General features: G+C 41.9%; 1 protein-coding gene across 1 annotated transcript in view; it reads right to left on the minus strand.

The window, feature by feature from the left end:
* LOC134538931 (uncharacterized) overlaps positions 1–23999 on the minus strand; it is a 35959-nt gene continuing 11960 nt past the window's right edge. The window contains exons 2-7 of the mRNA XM_063380547.1: positions 22874–22988; positions 18790–19048; positions 10675–10793; positions 6506–6637; positions 3182–3293; positions 1–1047 (exon numbers count right to left, since the gene is read on the minus strand). Of these exons, the coding sequence (XP_063236617.1) occupies positions 32–1047; positions 3182–3293; positions 6506–6637; positions 10675–10793; positions 18790–19048; positions 22874–22988 (1753 nt within the window). The 3' untranslated portion in view covers positions 1–31. The remainder of the gene's footprint in view (positions 1048–3181; positions 3294–6505; positions 6638–10674; positions 10794–18789; positions 19049–22873; positions 22989–23999) is intronic.

The following is a 23999-nucleotide window of genomic DNA, read 5'->3' on the forward strand; positions in this document are numbered from 1 at the left end:
GACGTGGCTATGTACAGTTTATTTACAGTGGTTACAACGCGGCATGCTGGAACACATTGTTGATGTTGTTGTTGATGTTGTTGGTGTTGATGATGTTGCTGTTGCCGTGGAACTGGGGCGCGCGGAAGCCGTCCGTCGCCGCCGAGCTGTGCAATCGGAAGTCGGCCAGGAACTCGTGTGGCGGCAGCACCTCCTGTCCTCCGCAGTACACGTACGGGTACTCGAGCGCTTCTTCGGGGTGCTGGTGCGGGTGTGGTTGGTGTTGGTGTTGGTGCTGGTGGTGATGGTGCTGGTGATCGCTCAGCGGGTCGCAGTCGTAGCGGAAGCTGGCGTCCTCCGGGCTGGGCGCCTGCTGGTGATGGTGATGTTGTGGTTGTTGTTGGTGATGTTGGTGGACAAAGCCGAAGGAGGAACCACCGTCGAGGACCTGAGACGCAGGGTGCAGCTCCTCCACCCTCGAGGCCTCGTGGTGATCCTGGAAGTACAGTGCCTGCGGGTCGCCCAGGACCATGTCCTCCGGGTGCTTGGCTGGCTGGTCGCCGTCGTCGCCGCCGAAGAAGAACGGGTGCGCCCCCAGCTTCTCGGCGGGCTCCGCGAACCCGTCGGCGAACCTGCTGCAGCTGCTGTCGCTCTCGTCCGTGGTCGTCGCGAGCTGCTGCTGGTGTTGGTGTTGTTGTTGCTGGTGCGACGTCCAGAAGCTGATCCCGGGCTCCGGCTTGACGGGCCCGCTGCCCAGGTCCAGGAGCATCGGCGGGGACCTGCCCGGGTCCTGCTGGTAGCCGGACGTCTGGTAGGCGGGGTTGTTGTTCTTGAGCGGCTGGTCCAGCTGGAAGATCTCCTCGGGCTGGAAGAGGTCTCCGCCGCCGAGCGGGGGGAACTCGTACTGGTCCTCCTCGGTGGGCTGCGGGCCGCCGAAGGGGAAGCCCCCCTCCTGGGGCGCGAAGTGGTCCTGTAGCCACAGGGACGAGTCCAGCGGCAGCTGCGGGTACGGCGTCGCCGGGGACCGCCCGCACACGCACTCGAACGGCGGGCACGAGCAGGAGTAGCCTGCAACGAGGACAGCCCTCCCTGCCGTCAGGCCGCGTCGCTGAAGGCCCAGCATCAGGAGAGGTTGGAACCACCGGTTCACTGGGTGTTTTGAGGGGATTCACTCAGGGGCGCAACAACTAAATTTCCAAAGGGGAGGGGGGGCAATATACCTTTTTATCAAGAATCATCGATCGCCTCTATTGTAGCGGAGGGTCCGAGGGGTTCTCCCCCGGGAAAATTTGTATTTCAAGGTGGAAAATGGTGCTATTTAAGCAGTTTTATTATCTAAAAATTGATTACACAGTACTTTCTTTGCCCCCGTTTACCCCCACTTCAAGGTTTCAGAGGGGGGAGGCAAAATACCCTTGCCCCCCCCCCCCAATTGTTGCGCCCCTGGGTTCACTGGGCTAAGGTGATGACCGTGCTGTGTTGTCCTGGCCTGGTCATGGCTGAAGCTCTAACACCTTCCCGATCAACAGGGGGTAAGTATCTACTCCCTTGACAGATATGTCCTAATTTACTTGCTCTGCAATGTTATAAATTGATCTGTAAGCCGACTCCCAATCCACCCTTAAGGGCGAATATTTGGGCAAGGGCAGGTGGAGGATGCCGACCTACGGGTTGGAAAACAGATCTGTCTCCAACTATACTCGACAACTTAGTTGGAGGGGCGGTGCTGGACGGGAAATTGGCTTCCAAGTTCCTCCAACAAATACGTCTGGGCAGAAAAATATCAAATTTTTTGTTAATCATGTCACACCATCGAAGTTTATTTTTGGTCTGAGCTATTTCAATCTTTTCAATTTTAATCTCATGTGCTGGATAACTTGTTATCCTATTATCCGTTAAGTAACAAAATAAAATTTCAGTGATATTTTCCTTTTCACACACAAAACTACTTCGCATACGATATTCGTATTAACATTATTTTACTTATTTCAATTTTATAACCTTTTTTTATCGCCATTTTCGAGATTCATCGTAATGGGAAATGGATGTATTTTCCGTTTTTTTTTCTGGGCACGATTTTGGTTGGCCGACTGCATCCAAAATCCAACGTACCTATTTCAGGACCCGTCCAATAAGCAAAATGTTTGATGGAAACCCAAGTCATCCAACTTGTCAGACAAACATCGCTGCGCTAGCAGATATTCGTTATTAATCAAGGACTAAACCAACGTTTACTTTTCACTCGAATTGAAAATTTTTAAAATTCGTCGTGCTCTGACTAAAAACAAGCAGAGCGTTTGGAACAATGCCATCCTCTCTGCCTGCACGCACAATAATCCATCGCGGACCTTTACCAATAGATTCTGTGACGCCTGAGAACTTACAACCTGTATGTAACATGCATGTAACGGAAGTTTCATCAACATGCGCAATAGTATTTTGCCAGATTCTCGAAATACAAGTATAATTATACTATAGAGGGTGTAATTTTATTATGAATACTCACGTGACTTTTTACACCAGTGTGTAGATCGGTTGGTAACTGTTTGCGACAGATAAAAATAAAATGAAAAGGAGGTGTCGAGTTAAAATTTCAGAAACATCGCGTTAAATAATGCAGCAATGGCGAGAAAAAATTTTTGGTTGTCTGTAAAGTAGGTTTACGGACGATAGTTTAACGTGACAACGTCATAACAAAACATTGATGAAATGATTGCATACTTTTATGAATAAAATTGAATCATTTTTATTGAATTATCACTATTTTGTATGGATACAAAGAAGTAGTGAAATGAAATCTACAATTTAATTGACAAATTTACTTTTTATTTGCACTCATTAATTCAAACATGTTTATTACTTTAACGAAGAGATTATTTTAACTATAACTTTTATACATGTTTGCTATTTAACTTCTTCCAGTCTGTGTTATTCTGTTAAGGATAGGACGATGATAGGAAAAGTAGGAAACGAATGGGAGTGTTTCAAGTTTAATGCGCCTCGAAAAAGTCAAATCGATGGTTGTTCCAATCGAGTGGAAGAGAGTTAGATGCGGCGCAAGCGTACAATTAGCGCAACGGGACACTTTTTCGTGCGCGCAGCCGGCGTTCATCGATTTATTAGACGTTGTCACGTCAAAAAACTAAACAAAAATCAACATGGCGCGTGGAAAGGAGGTGAATCAGGACACATTCTGACTCACCTTTATCACAGTCCGAGATCAGAGGAGGTGGCGGGTCCAGCGGACACATCATGGGCCGAGTTATCGAGTCCTGGCTCATGTCGGATCGCTTGCCTTCTCTCAGCGATAGGAGCTGGAAAAAAAAATTAAAAAAAAATTGTGAGTGATTTTTTAAGTACTCGCCAGAGATGATGATGTCATTTATATTCCCTTATAATACCAATCTCGGGCACAAAACTGAAAAAAATCTAAAAAAAAAAAAAAACAGATTGTGTTTTAGACTACATTTACCGAAGCGGATCACTCATAGTTTCCACACCTGTCGCTAGAATTTGTTGCCGGAGCAGCTACGTCGACTATCGAAATTTTCGATTTGCATAGCGAAATATTTTGAACTAAATAATAAAAATTACACCCATAAAAGCGAAAAATGACTAAAATAACAACAAACTAAACCCCGACTTTCAACCTGTTTTTCGGCAATGGATTTTATACAAAAATACTGCCCATCTTGTTCAAATCCATTAAAGAGTTTATACTATAATGTTTTCCTTTGTCTTTGTGAACATAGCTACGAGTATGCCGCCACAGATAGCAGCACTGTGGTTACACATTTCCGTTCCACGCGACTTCCGTTCCATTCACGAAATTAATCCTACCAAATGCCGTCTACCGAGATCTAAGATGTTACACTTAACAAATTTCAAATGATGACTATGACTGCTTTGCTTTCCTCCCCCCCCTCCCAAACAAGCAATCTACGTGGGCGTAATAGGTGAGAAAATTTAACCTAATTGCCTTTCTGAGCCGAGGAAAGTAATTCATCTCAAGTTGGAAAAATCCTGATTCAGCTAGGAATCGAAACTTTTCATGTTCGGCTCACCGTAGCCTAATCATTTCTTAAATAAAACAAAATTTATAGTTCCTTAAAGTTTCTGATATGTTTCTGGTTAATTTTTTGCTATTACAGGAGTATTTACAGTTCATGAATATATGTTCTAATTTTAAAGCAATTTGCAGTGGCTGGGAATAGATTATACCAGCAATAATCTTCGATTATGTTTTGTGTCCGATTTCCAGGTTACGAGATTAAATGTTTTGCAATTGTAGCCACGTGTTTGGTATTTCAAGTAGGTACACAACCAATTTCACCATTAATAAAATTTTACGTTAAAAAAAAATTATCAATCGGCAACGACTAAAAAAACGAAATTGCACTACAAAATGCAGACATTAAAAAAAATTCAACTTGGATTAATAACATGGCTGCTTTCCCGCCTAGTTTTCATTGGCTGTATTTGACGACTGCTAATTCATTCATGAAACTGGATACTGTTTACCCTCGTGCTCGTCGGCGATACAGGTTAGGTTTGTAATTCTGAAGTTTTTCCAATCGTAAACCCAACTTTAGAACCCTTAAACACCCGGCTACTAGCTCGTGCACCTAACCAGATGGACTGTTTTAAGGCCCGTCTGCACTTGTGTCCGGCGGGCACCGGTCATCACTGATTGGTCCACGTGACCTTCAGACATCACGCGTGGCGTGGGCGATGATCAGAATAAATTGTTCAACTTGAAATTTTCGACCCAATTTGTAGGGACCGAAAAAATTCGCGGGTTGAATGACCTCTAGGATGAACTTTATAGTTCTACGTACACCCGGTCAAATGTCACCCTCTCAATGGCTGCTGTCTTGTGGAGGTGTCCCAACGTAGCGGCCTGTGATTCCTAACAGCTTCGGTTGAGTGTTTCTCACTGGCCCAGAGTAGTCCAGGTGAGTTGTGAGCCAATAGCAGAGGCAGCACTGAGGTATAACTATTTGAATTTCAGGCTGTCGTGAAATGAATCCGCGAATTTTTCCGGTGTCTACCAATCTGTGTCCTTTAGTGGCATAGAAGAAGAAGAACACTGTTTCCGATTCCCGTTAAAAAAAAAAAGGGTAAACAGAAAATAACGGGCTTTTATCAAAGTTTACAGAATTTCACAAATTTATAAAGCACGAGAACAGTAAACAAAAAAAATAATAATTTTGGCGCTCTACATTTCAGTATTTTCAAATTATTTACTGGAAATAAAAGCGTATTTTTCTTTCATATTTATTTATTCATATATATTCATATTTAACAAAAATTCTTAATATTCGATTCATAGGGTAGAGAATAAAATTTTTTTTTAAGAGATTGAAAAAAACACAAACGAACACTCGGCTCCCAAATTTATTTCAGAACTAACTGAGAATTTTTACACTGGCTTTTTTTGCACAGCTTTTGTGTTTTGGGTACCAACGTTGCTCTGGTGACTTCTTTCAGAGGACGTGGGGGGCATCGCAATCGCGCACAAGGGCTTGTTTTACCCCCTCCCCCTGCCGGTGAGACAATGCGAGGTCGTCGCAAACGGGAAGCCTTCATTTCACAGACGAGAGAGCCACACCCGAAGTTCTCCGAAGTTCATGCTCGCTTTTTTTTTCTTCCGTACCACAACAGGTGCATTTATTTGGGATGTAGCTTACTCATACGTCATACGCCGTTTTATCTCATTGTATAAACCGGTGTGACATTAAATTTTGCGGTCGATTAGGATAGGTTAGCTACATTATAAATACTTTAAATATTGTGGATGGTTGGTTATATTAGGTAAGTATAGCTACATTAAAAATACTGTAAAATCATTTTATGGTTGCTTAGCAAATAACTTTTTAATATATAGCTATCCAGCGCTAGGAAACAGTTTAGATTATTTCACAGTATCTTTAATGTAGCTATCCTAACCAAATCATCAATCCACAATGTTTTAAAGTATTTATAATGTAGCTAACCTAACCTAATTGACAATTAGTTATCATGAGTTGTCCAAAATAAACATTCACGGACACACGGCAAACGAAAAATATGGCGGCGTGCAAATAAATACCGTTACCTTGTTTATGGTCTTTCCTTTTATCAACGGGAAGCCTACAACTCACGTAGTTTCGGTTCCCTGCAAGAATTTCCGAAGATTTCCGAAGTTTTGCGTTTTTGTATTAACGCCACTTCAGCCGCTCAATCAGAAGTTTCCAATGAAAACAAGCATGTTGTGACTGACCTAACCTAACCTAACCTAAACCTTCGATTTTTTTTTTTAATTTCAATTTTCGAGAGAAATCCGAAGTTGCACGAAGGTGGTAGGGAACCGAAACTACGTGAGTTGTAGGTTTCCCTTTATCAACACCTCCATATTTATTTACGATGAACGGAAAAAATAACCGAAGATGAACGATCGGGCGTTTGGCTCTCTCGTCTGCGGAAAGAAGGCTTCCCCGTCGCGAGCCGGGGACAAGGGGAAGGGGGGTGTCTGTCTCTGTCTCACCTTTGACCCGAGCGCAGCCTCGCGGGCCAGCAGGACTGCCAACCCCCGCACGCGACGGCCTGCCCCCAGACTGCGCCGCGCCTCCGACGTGGATTTGGCCTCGGGTCGCGGGTGGTCGTGCACGCCCTTAGCCTGGCGGACAAAACACACAAACACACCCCTCAACCTCACACTCGGCACACACACACACACACGGGAGACCTAAGATGCACATCAAGTTCTGCAATTCCCGATTACCAGAGACCGGAAAAAATTCTCGGGTATCAATGACCTCCAGGATAGACTCCAATATCCTCTACACACTCGGGCAAACGCCACCTGTACATCGGCTGTTGACTTGTGAGTCGTCTCGACTGGGTGGCCTGTGATTCGACACTTCTATGAGTGAGGGTCTCTAATTGGCCCTCAGTCCTCCAGATTAACAGCGAACCAATGGCAGAAGCAGCGCTATGGTAAAATTATTTGAATTTCAGCATAACATGAAATGAATTCGCGAGTTTTTCAGGTCTCTACCGATTACACCCGAACAATTCACCTTCGGATCAACTTTGGGATTTGTTTTATTTTTGCGCAGGAAAACTGAATTCAAATATTAAAAGTGGTCGGTTAGGTTAGCTACATTAAAAAACTTTAAAAAACTATGGACGGTTGGTTAGGTTAGTATAGCTACATTTAAATAAACAGAGAAATATTAATATATATAAATAAACCCGAGGTTGACCGAAGGTGAATTGTTCGGGTGTAATCGGTCAGGGACATAACTTGATGGACATCTTAGGCTTTCCGTACACACACACAACACACGGACACACGGACAAAAGACCTAGTCACTAGACACCACACACTAGCTAGTCTTACTCCTACAATATTTTTGACTTTTTGGTTGGGGATATATCAGCCTGAACGTCTTCAAGCTGGTATGTATTTTTAAAATTTGTTTTATACTTTATTTTCTTCTCTTCCAATACTTGTTTCTATTTCATATTTTTTTTAATGGTTATTTTGGTAGATTATCATTTTTTTGAGGTTAATCGACACTTCACCTTGCTCTCTGATTTGGTTTTCCACGATAAAACAAGCGAAAAGTCAATTAGTTTCAATTACAAACGAAACAGATAATCAGTAAAACTGATACAGTGGCTGGAATGCTAGCCAACAAACACTAGTCGCAGTGGAGATCACAGGACAGTGTGTAACTGTGTTAATGTAATGAGTAGTGTATCTTTTTTTAATAATCATGTTCGTATATTTTTCATTTTTTGTCTTCAAAATCATTCACTTAAAAAAAATTCCTGTCTTGTGGGGTAGTGCCTGCCTGTATGTAGTGCCTACCTTACGTTGCACTGCCCACCTCATAGTCTGTATTTTGTTAGTCTTTTCAGTTACATTTATGTTTTGTTTATTGTGCATTTGTATTTCTGTTATGCATATCTCTGAAGTTAACCAATATTAACTGTTTATTGGCATTTTACAAATAAATAATAAATAAATGAGAAGATATTCCCGAACCTAACATTATACACTTTCCTATAGACATGTGGATGATAATTAAGAGATTTATTAATTATTTTTGTAGATCCTTGAAGAGAAACTGACTACTTGGTCTTCGTGTTGTGGACCTGTGGACCAAAATGGAAATAACGAAAATGTTTACTTCCCAAAAACTTCTCTGTGTAATCATTCGAAAATTGTATCAATTCCAATCGTTTCACTGATAAAACTGTTTCGTTTATTTGAGGATGGGAAGGAAAAGGTTGGAATTGCAATCCTGTCGCCCGTTCGCTGGACGATTTACAACACTACGTCCGTCCGTCGTAATATTATCCCTTCTAGACGCCGCCTGCTGCTGAGAAGAATTAAATTTTTGTAGAAATTTTATTATGTGTGGTTTAATTAGTTTGGCATTCATGTAAGCTTACATTAAGAGTCAAATTTTGTGCGAAATACTCAGTATTATCTTGAAAAACGTATTTCATTCTAGCAAAAATTACCATTGCCATTTGTTGTACAAAGTTAGAGTATATTTTTTGTGATAATACAAAATATTTCTTGAAAACAGGTTACCAAAGGAATCTTCGGTAAAAGTACAGACAATTTACTTTCTGTGTTCCCCCCCCCCCCCCCCCCCCCCCGAGATTAATAAAAGTTCTCTTACACTTTACATTTAAATTTCAAATAAAATTAACGATATTGTACTCCAAATTTGTATGCCTCAAATTCTGTGAACAAATATTACTCAAAATTGGCTCAAATTAAGAAATTTTTACACACTGTTTAAGTCGACTGAAAAACCGGAAAAAAATTTAATTTAAAGAAAAATATTAAATTTCTTTTTTCCGTACCATTATTGGTTTGACACATCAATGATAACACATTATATGTTAAAATACATTTGTTAGATGTGTTCTACATAACATTCCTAATGATTTAACAAGAAACCTAGTTAGTAGAGTCGGGATGCTCTATTTTTATTTCTTGTTAATTTTTGTCTTTCATGATATAAAAAGTAATGTTGTTAAGCATAATATAATGATAATATATTGGGTTTGGGTGCAATATGTACATTAATTTATTTGTATACTATACATATCTCACTGGCTGATCACGAAATATCCAGATCCCAAATTTGCACATAGGTTCAACTTGAGCACTAGAAAAGGATTTTTTTTTAAATCAAACGTATAAATGGTATGGTACTGGGATTAGGCCAAAACACGTTTTTACTCTTATTTACAGATTAATTTCCGTCCATTTTAATCTTATGGATTCTTATACTAGGAGACATGTAATTAAATACGGTCATTTTTACAATATCTACCCAGAATACAATTTCAAAGCACGGGTACATCAAGCTAGTTAGATATACATTGTAAGTTCTTTTATCCGGGATTTGATAGTTCGTTCGGCATATTCTGTAATCCGCCACTTTCAAATTTTTTTTCCGTTTGTATTCCAGTTGTTGACTTCCGGCATTCAGGTTGCATTACAACACTAACGGCATTTTTTTTAGTTCGCTCAGAGTTTATCGTTACTTTCATTTCAGTACAGTGTTTACATTTTTTTTTTACGCGTAGAATCTTAGCTCTCGGTATTTGGTGGGAGCAATATAGCGTATGCAACGGAAATGTGTAACCACGGTGCTGCCATCTGTGGCGGATTGCGGGAACTGAAGTTCACAAAGCCAAAGGGAAACTTTACCGTATTACCTGTTACACGAATTGTTACAAGATGGGCAGTGTCTCAATAAAAAAAAAAACTTGTCGAAAATCAGGTCCAAAGACGGGGTTTAGCATATATATTTGTTTAAAGATTTTTTTCGCTTGTATCGGAGCCGTTTCATTATACAGTTTTTTTTTTTTTTTTTTTAAATTTCGGTCTGGTAAATGAAATGATTCGACAGTCGACGTAGCTGCTCCGGCACACTATACGTTCAGAATTTGCGCGCGCGCGCGCGCGTGTGTGTGTTTTATAACGCTCGGAATTACTTTAAAGTGATTCAACTTTGAATTCCGTGTCCCGAGTTTAGTGCCGTGAGTGTGTTTGCAAACACGAGGAGATACGCGAGGAGGTCAGATGTTGTCACACACGTCTCACGCCGAGTACCGAAAGACTCTTTCAGACGGGCGCGGTATCCCCAGAGAGTGTTATTTTTGAATGATTTGTGCAATGGGAGTACATGACTTGATGTAAGCTTTTGGACATACACCATTTCTAAGCACATGTATGTCTGTAGAAGAAAACTACAAAAAAAAAACCAAAAGACAAAAATACAAATTTTTGTTTTTGTATTTTGTTTTTTTTTGTAGTTTTCTTCTACAGACATGCATGTGCTTAGCATGGTGTATGTCCAAAACCTTACATCAAGTCATCCACAGAGAGAGCAGATGAGAGAGGAGAGAGGAGAGAGGAGAGAGAGAAGAGAGAAGGAGAGAAAGAGAGAAGGAAAGAGAGAAGGAAAGAGAGAGACTGAGACAGAGACATGGACAGATACAGAGACAGAGACATGGACAGAGAGACATGGACAGAGAGACATGGACAGAGAGACAGAGACAGAGACAGAGACAGAGAGAGAGACCTTCCCGCCATGTTGGATCGCCAGGACTGGCTTTGGAAGGCGCGGGGACTGGGGAGTGGGGGGTTGGATGGTTAAGGGAGGTTGTAGGGCTCACCTGGAAGAATATGGCGTGCTCCGTGTGCCTCCAGAAGTGGGTGACCGGGTAGCCGCAGTGTCCGCGGCAAGCCAGGATCTCCAGCCGGCCGGAGCACTGCCTGTTGGGGCATGGCTTCCCTGCGCAGACAAGACGGACAGCGGTCCAGTTATCCAGCTCCCTCTCCAGTACCAGGACGAAGCAAAAACAACAATATACCTCGTTACAACCGAAACAGACGATCAGCGAATAATGTTCGCAGGCTTTCATGGCCATTGTCTGAAGTAGCTCGACTTCTGGGGGTTGTAACCGTGTCCTACACTGAGAAAAAGGTTTGTTTGAATCAAACAAATATTGGTTTATATATGGCGAAACAAATATTTACTTGGTGGAACAAAATATTTTGTTAGCTTAACACAAACTCGATAAGAAACAAAAATCATTTTTTACACCTAACCAAATATACATTTGAGTTGACAACATCATTTTGTTGGGTCGACAGAATCTTTCCTACTACAAAATATTTGTTTGAATTAATAAAATATATTTATTTCGCCACATACAAACACATATTTTGTTGAGGCAAACAAATCTTTCTCTCGGTGTAAAGCGAATAATTCACCGACGTTTCGGTCGACATTGCAGTCGCCATCATCAGGAAGCAGTTACCCTACCAACTGGTAACTGCTCCCTAATGATGGCGACTGCAATGTCGACCGAAACGTCGGTGAATTATTCGCCTGGGACGCGGCTACAACCCAGAAGCCAAGCAACTTCGATAATCAGTGAAACTTATAGAAAGGCTGGAATGCTAGCCGAACACTAGAAACTGTGCTAATGTCATTAGTAGTGTACCCCCTTTTTTTACAATCATGTTCGTATATTTTTATTTTTCTTTTCTTAAAAATCACTTAACTAAAAAAAAAATCCGGTATCCGCCACTGACTAGTTGGACATAGTGTTGTGGACCTGTGGACCAAAGTGGAAATAATGAAAATGTTTTATTCCCAAAAACTTCTCTGCGTGATCATTCGTAAAATTGCATTCATTCCAATCGTTTCACTTGATAAAACTGTTTCGTTTCTTTGGGGATGGGAAGAAGAAAAGCTGGAACTAACAATCCTGTCGCGTCCGTTCGCTGGACGATTTACAACACTACACACGTTCTTCCGTCTAAATTTAATTTCTTGCAGATGTTTTGTTAACATCTTTTTTTTTTTAATTATACTCACTTCGTGATTTCTTTTTACGGTGTTACTCTCGCGATTTCCTTGCAAGATTTCAAAGAAACTTCTAGCATATCAGCTTTTATCTTTGAATATATATACTGTATAGAAGTCGCCAGCCCAGGTTAAAATTTCTAATACGGTTTGAGGTAGTTGGTTAATTCACCGCCGCAATCGCCACCATATCTAGGGCATCGACTTGTGGTGGTCCCTAGCGGACAAGTGTCGAACTCTTCAAACACCCCTTCCCCCTCCCGTTGAACGACCTTGAGCTGCAGTGAATGATGGGTGGGGGGTGCGGGTAATGACAGCGGGCGACAGTGCTGCGCTCTAACGTGTAAATAACAACCTAAGACGATACAGGGCGTTACGGCAGCGCACTGCAGCGGTGAAGTTCCCAAGCTGCTCATCATACGCTTCTGAAAAACGTAGAGTTAATCCTATTCACTCGCGACTTCTATACAGTATATATATTCAAAGGCTTTTATACAGCTCTAGACGCTGGCTCCTGTTTCAGAAGAATTAAATGAAATACTCTTCCTCCGACCGGGATCTCGGAACTTGCCTGACGGAACACCTGCACCCACTCCGAGAGCAACTCGTCTTTGTTCGTCCCGACGCATCACTTCAGCGCTAAGCCTTTTCTCCACAGCTGCAGTGCTCGTTCGGAACACACTCGACGAGGCGCAAAATGTCCCGTTCATCTCCCAGGAAGTATGCTCGAAAAAACAATAAAATATTGCAAAGTGGAATAAGTAGTGTGACATCGTACAAGCCTTAAGTTTAATGATGATTTTTTCCCCCAATGTATTTGGCATGAGATTTATTTTCAATTTTTTTTGTCGAATATGTTATAATTTCCCAAGTTTTCTAATTTTATTTTAATTTCTAACTTGTGATACCAGTGACAATTAGTTTAATATGCGCGAATCATGTTTAATCACTTGCTAGTAAATTCTTTTGCATTGTATTTTTTAAGTTTGTTGTCTTATATTCAGGTTAGCTTAGTTATGTATGATCATTTCGTCACGACTTTGCGTTTAATTTTACAAAAATGTGTGAGGTTAAGTGGTAAACAAGGCTTTAACTTGGGCAACGTAAAATAAGTTGATAAATAAATAATTCCGTGAAATAAATGCAGAAAATCCAGACACCGAAATCCCCATAACTGGCCTAGTTCCCTCTATACTTTAATCATTTCAAACAGAACCGTGCAAGACACCATTATAGTGTTTATGACTTAATGCAGCAGAATATATCTTCAAATTGAAAAGAAGACAGACAAAAATTTATGCTAGGCTTAAAAAAACATTATACTAATGAAGACTGGAGAAACGAATTTATGTTTGGAAATGTTTAATGAAAAAATTACAGTACAAATAAATTGTTTTGTTTGCTTCCAGGTTTCCTATATCTTTTCTCGTGCTGCCAGCGCGACACATATGTAATGCGGGTAGTATAACGCCAGGCGCTTGGCGCATTCAATGTGTTTTTTTTTTTTTTTAAACTCCGGAAAAGCTAATGTAAACCAGTCACGATTCGAGAAACGTCATACTCTTCGGCTTACACGAGTGGGGAGTATTTTTTTTTATTATTCGTCTACCGTAAACTAATCGCGCACACTCGCTGTACAAATTGTTGACCATGTAGTAAGCGTGCTTTCAACTTTAAAAGAAAATTTTTTCCAAGTTCTGTGTAGGAACTAAAGTTAAAGTCCCGGCCGCCTTATGCCTGAATTGACAAATTAACTGAAATAATTTTAGTTTCACAATCATAAACAACATTACATCCCCACACCAATGATGTAAATAGCAACAGCTGAAATTTCGTATTAAGGCGAGTAACGATTAATTAGGTTAAATTTATGTGTAAAGAATTTAAAGTATAATTGGTCTTATTTTATTTATTTAATTTACTTTAAAACCCTAAATTACTAGTACTTATATGTTATGGTGATACAATATTTCCTTAAAAATTATTATTCCAAATTTTTAGCTCGGCACAGTTTACTAGAAGATTAAGTGCTTATTTAATAACCACTTCACAATTTCTGTATTTATTCTCAGAATTTATTCTATTAATTATAACACTGCACTTTGAGGTGGATATAGAATATATATATTTCTTCAAAATATCATTTTAGGTCTGATTAGGATAATAAAGGAAGTAAATAATTATCTTCCGCTATAAATGATTAGTAGGGCCATGAATATTTCGCGAAAAGATTCCGAGATTAGTTATAAGTTAAAACATTGTAGCATTGTCTGTGTTTCGTGATTGGGTGAATTTCTTTCAGGCGCATGTCGATTGTTACAACACCAATCATAATAAATCAGTGGGGAAGCAAACACGTCCTGAGTGGCTCGGTCAAACAAGTAAACGACTTCTCTCGCAGACGGCCGCCAATCAAAAAGAAGAAACCGCTGATGCGGGGGTACCTTGTTGCAATCTAACAGGCGTTCATATTTATTCGCGAAAAATTCCTGCCCCTAATGATTAGTTTACGTATGCAATTAGATACAGGCCTACATGCACTTAGAGATGCAATGAAAACTGTTGGTGGGTCGAAACTCAAAACGCACTTGAGTGAAATCTCTTCGCTAACTACCCACCCAAAACCGTGTCCTGAACAACAACATAATTGGCTTTGATAAAAAAATTTACAAAAAATGATAATTTCATCGACAACACTTTCGTCACGAGTCAGAGAGAAATGTGTGTGACAGTCCACCACGCACGTAAGACGTAAAACTTCAAGATCAAGTAATCCACTTGAAATATAAAATAAAAAATTATATAATTCAATTGAACCATAAAACTAAACAATGTGTCTAAAAGCTAAAAGTTCTTTATATCAATCCTTTGCTTGTTTCTCTGTCCAAGTTCTCATTTAGAGTCTTGTTATGAATTAGTTTAAGTGAAAAATACTTCCATCTGTCCTAACTTATATAGATACATATATATACACATATATAATATGATGTTGGTATTATTACGTCGATAAACTCCGAAGCCGTTTGACCGATCACCACGAAAGTTGGCACAACGAAGATTTTTTTTTCACGGAGAAAATTTTTATGCTATCCATTTTCTTTTAACTCACCGCTAGAAGGCGCTGCAGCGCATAAACTTCTATTCTGTTCAACCGATCGCCATGGATAAACAGAAAATCATTGGTCACGGACATAACAAACAGTACTTGTGTGTCTTTTCTCCGTGTCCACCACACTGCCACGTAGCGCTATCCGTTTTGCTTTGACTCGCGGACAATGTATCATCCTGTGTTTTAAGCGAACAACTATTTTCGACGGGAGTGCACGCGCATTTATCAGGAAGCGTTTAAATGTTTTTTTTTTCTCTCTCGTGAGTGTTGCCAAGCCTGACAACCTTTCAAGGTTCGCACGTGTGATGTTCTTGTTTCCTGTCTTCCTTCGAAGCACTTCCGGCCAAGTGGCGAGTCGCGCGGACCCCCCCCCTGCCCCCCCCCCCCTGCGGCGTGAAACTTTTGTCTCGGGGGGACGGGTTTTTCCGCACCTGGCGGCGATTAGATAAAAAAGAAAAAAATTGTCACGTGCACACGTGGACTTGTTTCTCCAGTGATCAGCGGGGAAACTTCCAGATCAGCGTGGGGCAACTTCCAGATCAGCGGGGAAACTTCCAGATCAGCGCGGGGCAACTTCCAGATCAGCGGGGCAACTTCCAGATCAGCGCGGGGCAACTTTCAGATCAGCGCGGGGCAACTTTCAGATCAGCGCGGGGCAACTTTCAGATCAGCGCGGGGCAACTTTCAGATCAGCGCGGGGCAACTTTCAGATCAGCGCGGGGCAACTTTCAGATCAGCGCGGGGAAACTTTCAGATCAGCGCGGGGCAACCTTCAGATCAGTGGGGGGGGGGGGGGCAACTTTCAGATCAGCGCGGGGCAACTTTCAGATCAGCGGGGGGGCAACTTTCAGATCAGCGGGGGGGCAACTTTCAGATCAGCGGAGAAACTTCCAGATCAGCGGAGAAACTTCCAGATCAGCGGGGAAACTTCCAGATCAGCGGGGAAACTTCCAGATCAGCGGGGAAACTTCCAGATCAGCGAGGCAACTTTCAGATCAGCGGAGAAACTTCCAGATCAGCGGGGCAACTTCCAGATCAGCGGGAAAACTTCCAGATCAGCGGGAAAACTTCCAGATCAGCGGGAAAACTTCCAGATCAGCGGGGCAACTTTCAGATCAGCGGAGAAAGTTCCAGATCAGCGGGGTTAACTTCTAGATCAGCGGGGGCAACTTCCAGATCGCGGCGGGCAACTTCCAGATCAGTGGGGGGCAACTTTAAGGCCCGGTCCACACTAACGGGCAGTGTGCGGGACGGGAGCCGCGCGGCGCCCGCATAGCAGTTGCGTGGTGCAGTCCACACGAGCGGTCAGTGTCCTTATGTCTGAAAAAAATTCTTTCGCACAGCTATTCACGTACAATAAAAAATGAAAGATAATAAATATGAAACTTGATATTCAAAGTGTTTATTTATGGTATGCACATGAGTCATCCGAGAATGCAGACAGTTCGGTGTCAGATGGTGACACGATGGAACGACATGAAGTGAAAAGCCGATTTTCTGTAAGCTCGCTGTTTTGGCTTCCTTGTATTTGTGACAGATGCTGGGTATACATAGGTTTTGCACTTTGTACCTGGAGCTGTCCATACATAGGTGTTGGAGGTGGGTAGTACACACTTGTAAGTGGTGTCTGGAAAGCAGAAATGTGGTTTGGGTGTGCGGAAGTAATTTGCAGTGGCTACATAGGAGCTGTATTTAGGGAATCAATTATTTGACCTGGTTGCAATGTTGCCCGTCTAATTTTTTGGAGTAAACACAACACCTCCACTCGGAATTCCAGTTTCTAGTCTGTATACACTTCAACATAAAATTTTTCTACGTCAGTATCATTCATGGTGGAAACCAATTCGTACTAACTTGACAGCACACACAAGAAGGTTCCCCCGCAAGACTGGCGCGACCGCTCGTGTGGACGACTCTATATCTCACAACAGCCCGTAACAAAGTTGCGGCTGCCGCGCGGTGCCCGTCGCGCTATGGGCAGTGCGGGTGGCAGCTACAGCCGCACGGCTGCCGCACCGCTGCCGCGCAGTGCCCGCCCTGTGTGGGCTGCTCTACCTATCTTACTGTCCGTAACAAACCGTGCGGGCGCCGCACGGCTCCCGTCCCGCACACTGCCCGTTCGTGTGGACCGGGCCTAAGGAATCACGTTCCGCGATTTGGTGACTACCAACCAACGTGCGGTGTGTGTTCTGTCGTGAACCGCGGCATAAATCAGCGACGTCAAAGGGCCGGCAAACACTGAATAATTAAAACGCGCGCGTTAAATAAACTACGATATTTTTTCTTCAATTTATTTCTATCCCGGGCATCTAAACTGTCGGTGTTTTTTTTTCGACAGTTATTTAATTTAAATATGGAGTAAAATTAATTTCTGTCGTCAATGTTGCAATTCCTGTGTTACTTTTGGGAACCATAAAACTTGACCACCATTTGACGTTCTTTCTATTTGCAGTCAACATTTAGATCTACGAAATGTCAAAAAAAATTCACATATTGCGGGTAGAAAATAGTAAATAAGTGATGTTCTACTTAACATTCCTAAAACTGCTCCCATTAAAAATTACGGCCTATGTGACATAGTAGCTTGCGCCCCCCGAAGTAGGCTACAGATATGTGCAAACAAAGATGGCTAGTACACGACAGGAGGTACACGTATTAGTTTATAGAAATGGTGTCCGTTCTGAAGCTGAAGTCACTCTGATGCAAAACAAACAGCAGCTGTATAAAAACTGATATGCTAGAAGTTTCTTTGAAATCTTGCAAGGAAATCACGAGAGTAACACCGTAAAAAAATCACGAAGGGAGTATAATTAAAAAAAAATTAACAAATAATCTGCGAGAAATTAAATTTAGGCCTCATTATGTAAAATAAATTTTTTTTGTTATCCTGATTGGGGGGGGGGGGGGGGGGGAAGGGAGAAGGGGTAGTTTTCATTTTGACTTCAATTTGTCCAGTACAGCTTTATCATTCAAGAAGCTGCAAGCTAAATACACCGTTCGCGCACTAAAATAATCCTCATGCCGGGGCGTTCCTACGTGCCCACACCTCCAGTCAATCCCATTCGACTGTGCTGACCCTTACACTCTAATCGGGCCGACTCGTAAACTCCCGACTGCAGACCCAACCAGAGCTTTGTGGCTGCTGTCACAACCAGAAGGAGGTACATGAAGCGGGTGCCTATTCCATGGAGGTATTAGTCAATGGAGTGGGTGCCTATTCCATGGAGCTATTAATAAATGGAGTGGGTGCCCGTTTCATGGTGGTATTAGTATATGGAGTTGGTGCTATTAGTATATGAAGTGGGTGTCATTTCCATGGATCGGATATCTGTTTCTTAGAGGTATTAGTCTATGGAGTCGATGTCTGTTCCATGGAGGTATTATTATATGGAGTGAATGTCTGTTCCACGGAGATATTAGTATATGGAGTGGATGTCTGTTCCACGGAGGTATTAGTATAAGAAGTGGGTGTCTATCCCATGGAGGTATTAGTATATGGAGTGGGTACTTTTCCACGGAGCTATTAGTATATGGAGTGGATGTCTGTTCCACGGAGGTATTAGTCAATGGATTGGATATCTGTTCCACGGAGGTATAAGTATATGAAGTGGGTGTCTATTCCATGGAGGTATTAGTATATGGAGAGGATGTCTGTTCCACGGAGGTATTAGAATATTAAGGGGGTGTCTATCCCACGGAGCTATTAGTATATGGAGTGGGTGTCTATTCCACGGAGGTATTAGTATATGGAGTGGTTGTCTGTTCCTCGGAGGTATTAGTAGGTATATGAAGAGAGTGCTAACCCACCTTGCTGCTTCTTGCGCGCCTTGTCGCAGATGGCCGGCCGCAGGTGCACCTTCTCGCCGCCGGCCACCCCGGGCGGCGCGCACCGCAGCGAGCACACCAGCACGCCCAGGCAGCTCTTCTTGAGGATGTGCACGTTGTGGTTGTTGGTGTTGCGCATGGCCCAGCCGCTGGCGTGGCGCTTGGCCTCCTCGCTGGACGCCGGGTACACGAGGCGGCAGTGGCCGTCCGCCCACTCCTCCCAGCGGTTGAACTCGCTCACCTGCGCAGCGTCACGTCTCTGGGTGCCATCTCCTTGGAGGTGTTAGTCTATGGAGTGGATGTCTGTTCCACGGAGGTAGTGGGTGATTTTCCCATGGAGTGGATGTATGTTCCTCGGAGGTGTTAGTCTATGGAGTGCGTGTCTGTTCAACGGAGGTGTTAGTCTATGGAGTGGGTGTCTATCCCATGGAGGTATTAGTCTATGGAGTGGATGTCTGTTCCACGGAGGTAGTGGGTGATTTTCCCATGGAGTGGATGTATGTTCCTCGGAGGTGTTAGTCTATGGAGTGCGTGTCTGTTCAACGGAGGTGTTAGTCTATGGAGTGGGTGTCTATCCCATGGAGGTATTAGTCTATGGAGTGGATGTCTGTTCCACGGAGGTAGTGGGTGATTTTCCCATGGAGTGGATGTATGTTCCTCGGAGGTGTTAGTCTATGGAGTGCGTGTCTGTTCAACGGAGGTGTTAGTCTATGGAGTGGGTGTCTATCCCATGGAGGTATTAGTCTATGGAGTGGATGTCTGTTCCACGGAGGTAGTGGGTGATTTTCCCATGGAGTGGATGTATGTTCCTCGGAGGTGTTAGTCTATGGAGTGCGTGTCTGTTCAACGGAGGTGTTAGTCTATGGAGTGGGTGTCTATCCCATGGAGGTATTAGTCTATGGAGTGGATGTCTGTTCCACGGAGGTAGTGGGTGATTTTCCCATGGAGTGGATGTCTGTTCCTCGGAGGTGTTAGTCTATGGAGTGCGTGTCTGTTCAACGGAGGTGTTAGTCTATGTTTGGATGTCTATCCCATGGAGGTATTAGTCTATGGAGAGGATGTCTGTTCCACGGAGGTAGTGGGTGATTTTCCCATGGAGTGGATGTCTTTTTCTTGGAGGTATTAGTCTATGGAGTGGAGGGAAGCCTTTAATTTCACAGACGAGAGAGCCACACCCGAAGTTCCCCGAAGTTCATGCTCTCTTCCCCCCCCCCCCCCCGGTTCTATTTCATTGTATAAACCGGTGTGGCATTAAATTTTGCGGTCGATTAGGATAGGTTAGCTACATTATAAATAATTTAAAACATTGTGGATGGTTGGTTATATTAGGTAAGTATAGCTACATTAAAAATACTGTAAAATTATTTTATGGTTGCTCAGCAAATAACGTTTTTAATATGTAGCTATCCAGGGCTAGGAAACCGTTTACATGATTTCACAGTATCTTTAATGTAGCTATCCTAACCAAATGAACCGTCCAAAATGTTTTAAAGTATTTATAATGTAGCTAACCTAACCTAATTGGCCATTAGTATCCTTTTGTCAACACCGCCATATTCATTTACAATGAACAAAAAAAAAATAACCCCGAACATGCACGATCAGGAGTTTGGCTCTCTCGTCTGTGAAAAGAAGATTTCCCATGGAGCGTATGTGTCTGTTCCACGGAGGTATTGGTATATGAAGTGGTTTTATTTCGTGGCGATGTAAGTCTATGGAGTGGATGTCTGTTTCACGGAGGTATTGGTCTATGAAGTGGGTGCCTGTTCCATGCAGGTATAAGTATATGTAGTGCGTTATTTCCATGGAGGTATTATTATATGTAGTGGGTGCATGTTCCATGGAGCTCTAAGTATATGGAGTGGTTGCTAGTTCCATGGAGGTAGTAGGTGTCTTTTCCACGGAGTGGATGTCTGTTTCTTATAGGAATAAACCTATGGAGATGATGTCTGTTCCATGAAGTATTAGTCTATGGTATGGACGTTTATTCCTTGGAGGTGTTATTACCTGAAGTGAGTGTCCTTTCCTTGGAGTAATCAGTCTTTGGAGTGGTCTGTTCTTTGGAGACATAAGTCTATTGAGTGGGTAACTTTTCCTTGGTGGTATTTAGTCTCTGGTGTGGGTGTTTGTTAAATGGAAGTATTAGTCTATAGCGTGAATGTCTGTTGAATGTATATTGGTATAGAAATTAGATGTCTGCTCCATGGAGGTGATAATCTATTGAGTGTGTTAGTGGGTATCTGTTCCATGGAGGTATTAGTACACGAAGTAGCTGCCTGTTCCATGGAGGTATAAGTTTATGGAGTGGTTGTAATTTCCTAGGAGGTATAAGTCTGTTCCTTGAAAGTATTAATCTATGGAGTAAGTGTTGGTTACATTAAGGTCTTTGTTAACATAGTGGGTGTCCTTTACTAGGAGGTTTAAGTCTATGGAGTTGATGTCTGATTCATGAAGTATTAGTTTAGTGAGTAGATGTCAGTTCCTTAGAGTTGAGGAACTGATGGTACCCCCAAACACAGATTGATGGGTTGCAGGCACAGAACTTAGGTTCTACTAACTACACTCTGTTAAAGAAAGGATTAGAAGTTTTTGACAGGCGCTGCAAAAACATCTATACTTTGATAGCTGGATATGTTTTTTTTATAAAAATAAGAATATAAATAACTAATACAAGTTTAGATTAATTATGTTAAATGAGACAGTGTTATTTGTTAATTATTCTACTATATACATCTGTCAAACTGAAAATTATCCTTTTACCATTTTTCATATTATGTGCTCTGTGCAGTAACTTTTCCATATCAAAAACGAAAATGGTTTTGGGGAAGAGAATTTTTGGAAATTTAACCTATTTAATGGAGGAGAAGGGTCTATGGTGTCATACTGTCAAAAGAAAGAAATTAATGGTATAATATAATTTTTTTTTGAAAGGTAATTTGTGAGGATTAGTTACAACTTTTCTAACTACCGAAAATTGCTCCTTGCGTGAATACTTAGCGCGGATAACCCATGTAACTTGTTTTTATCAATTATGTTTCTTAGTCATTTTTAATACATTATAATAAAATAGAACTTCACTCATTGAACCAGAAACAACTTAGCTCTCGGAATTCGGCACTTGGTAGGGGAAATTTCCTTAATGGGACGTAAATATGTAACAACGATGCTGTCAACTGTGGCGGATGGCTTGAACAAAAGTTCACAAATTCAAAGGGAAGCTTTACATTATCAAATGTTTAATGAATAAAAAAATATATATATGGACAGTATTTTCATTAAATTACCTGTCGAAAATTAGGTCCAAATCCTGGATTTAGTAATTTTTTTTTTCGCTTTCATCGGAGCCGTTTCATACGCGTGAAAGAAACGTGTCAAATATTAGCTCTCGGTTTTTCGGTAGGGGGAATTTCGTTAATGGAACGGAAATGTGAGACGGTATTGTCATCTGTGGCGGATGGCGCATACCAAATTTCAAAATTTTTCATTATTTTCTTCTTCTCTTCATCTTCCCCCCACCCTTTTTTTTCCTGCCATCCCTCGGGCGCGGAAACAACGAGACACGCGCGGCAGAACGGAACTGTAGCTGCGGAGCCACGGGAAGCCTACGATTCACTCGTCCTTCTGGAAATACCCGAATACCTTCAGGTTGGCAAGCCTTCTTTCAACAGACGAGAGAGCCAAACGCCCGATCATGCATCTTCGTTTTTTTTTTGTTAATTGTAACTCATGATAACTAATGGTCAATTAGGTTAGGTTAGCTACATTATAAATACTTTTTAAAACATTGCGGACGGTTAATTTGGTTAGGATAGCTACATTAAAGATACTGCGAAATCATGTAAACGGTTTTGCCTCCAAATAAATACACCTGTTGTTGGTACGGAAAAAAAAGCGAGCATGAACTTCAGGGAACTTCGGGTTTTGGCTCTCTCTCTCTCGTCTGTTGAAAAGAAGGTATTGCCGACGTGAGAGTATTCGGGTATGTCCGGAAGGACGAGCGTCTTGGTGGGACGGGGGTTGGGGGGGAAGGGGAAGAAGGGGGATGGTGGTCGTGTGTGTTCCTCACCCGCGGAACGCTGGTGTCGTTGATGTCCCAGTCGTGGTGCCGCGAGGCGGACGCCAGGCGACTGCAGTGCGCGACGCTGCTGGACATGGCCGGAGAAACCGACTCCCTTCTGCTCCTGCAACACACGCACACACACACCGCCCCGCCTCAGCACACGTCCGCAAGACCACAGCGGTGGAGCTAAACAGCTCGATCACACTCCGGAATTACCTTTTTTTTTTTGACGTGACGTCTGATAAATCGATAACCCCCAGGCTGCACGCACGAAAAAAAGTGTCCCGTTACGCACATTGTCCCGTTACGTTGTGTCCCGTTACGCTCATTGTAAGCTTGCGCCGCATCTATCTCTCTTCCACTCGACTGTTTACAAAGTGAAGTGAAAAGTTAATGTGGTTTTCATTGCTTATTACAACAACAATTTCGGCGATAAAGGTTAATAATTATTCTTGCATTTAAAAAAAATCTGATACTAGTATAATTTCAAGTGTTTATTCTTTCATTATTAAAATATAAAATGATTCAATTTTATTCATTAAAGTATGCAATCCATTTCGTCAATGTTTTGTTATGACGTTGTCACGTTAAACTATCGTCCGTAAACCGACTTTACAGACAACCAATTTTTTATTTTATTTTAAATACCTACTTTTAGGTACAAACGTTTAAAGACTGTACACACGGAAAAAAAATTGAATTTTGAACAAAATGGTTGAAAATACAACGTGTGCAGAAAAAGGGGCTTACCAGCTCAAAACAAAAAAAAATTGGATTGGAGGGTGTATATATATTTTGAAATCAACAATAACAAAATACATCCTTGCTATTTGTATGTGAAAAACCTTCCGATGGTGAATGCTTATCATGGATGACCTATTTAACTTGTTTTATTCAAGTGTGTGTTTCTTGGTAATTTTTAATACATTATACCTATTTAAAACAAAAGGAACATTATTCGGACCAGAAACTTTGTTATTTATGGTTTTATTCTCTTCCTGGAATGGAAAATAATTGGGTTCAAGGGGTCACTGAGGCTTAACATTTCACTTTCGATTTTTTAAGGTGGGGCTATACACGCCATGTTGAATTTTTTTATTTTCTTGTCAATACTAATAGTTTAGAGCTATTT

Source organism: Bacillus rossius, chromosome 14 (genome assembly GCF_032445375.1).
Source record: "Bacillus rossius redtenbacheri isolate Brsri chromosome 14, Brsri_v3, whole genome shotgun sequence".
Taxonomy (NCBI): Eukaryota; Metazoa; Arthropoda; class Insecta; order Phasmatodea; family Bacillidae; genus Bacillus; species Bacillus rossius.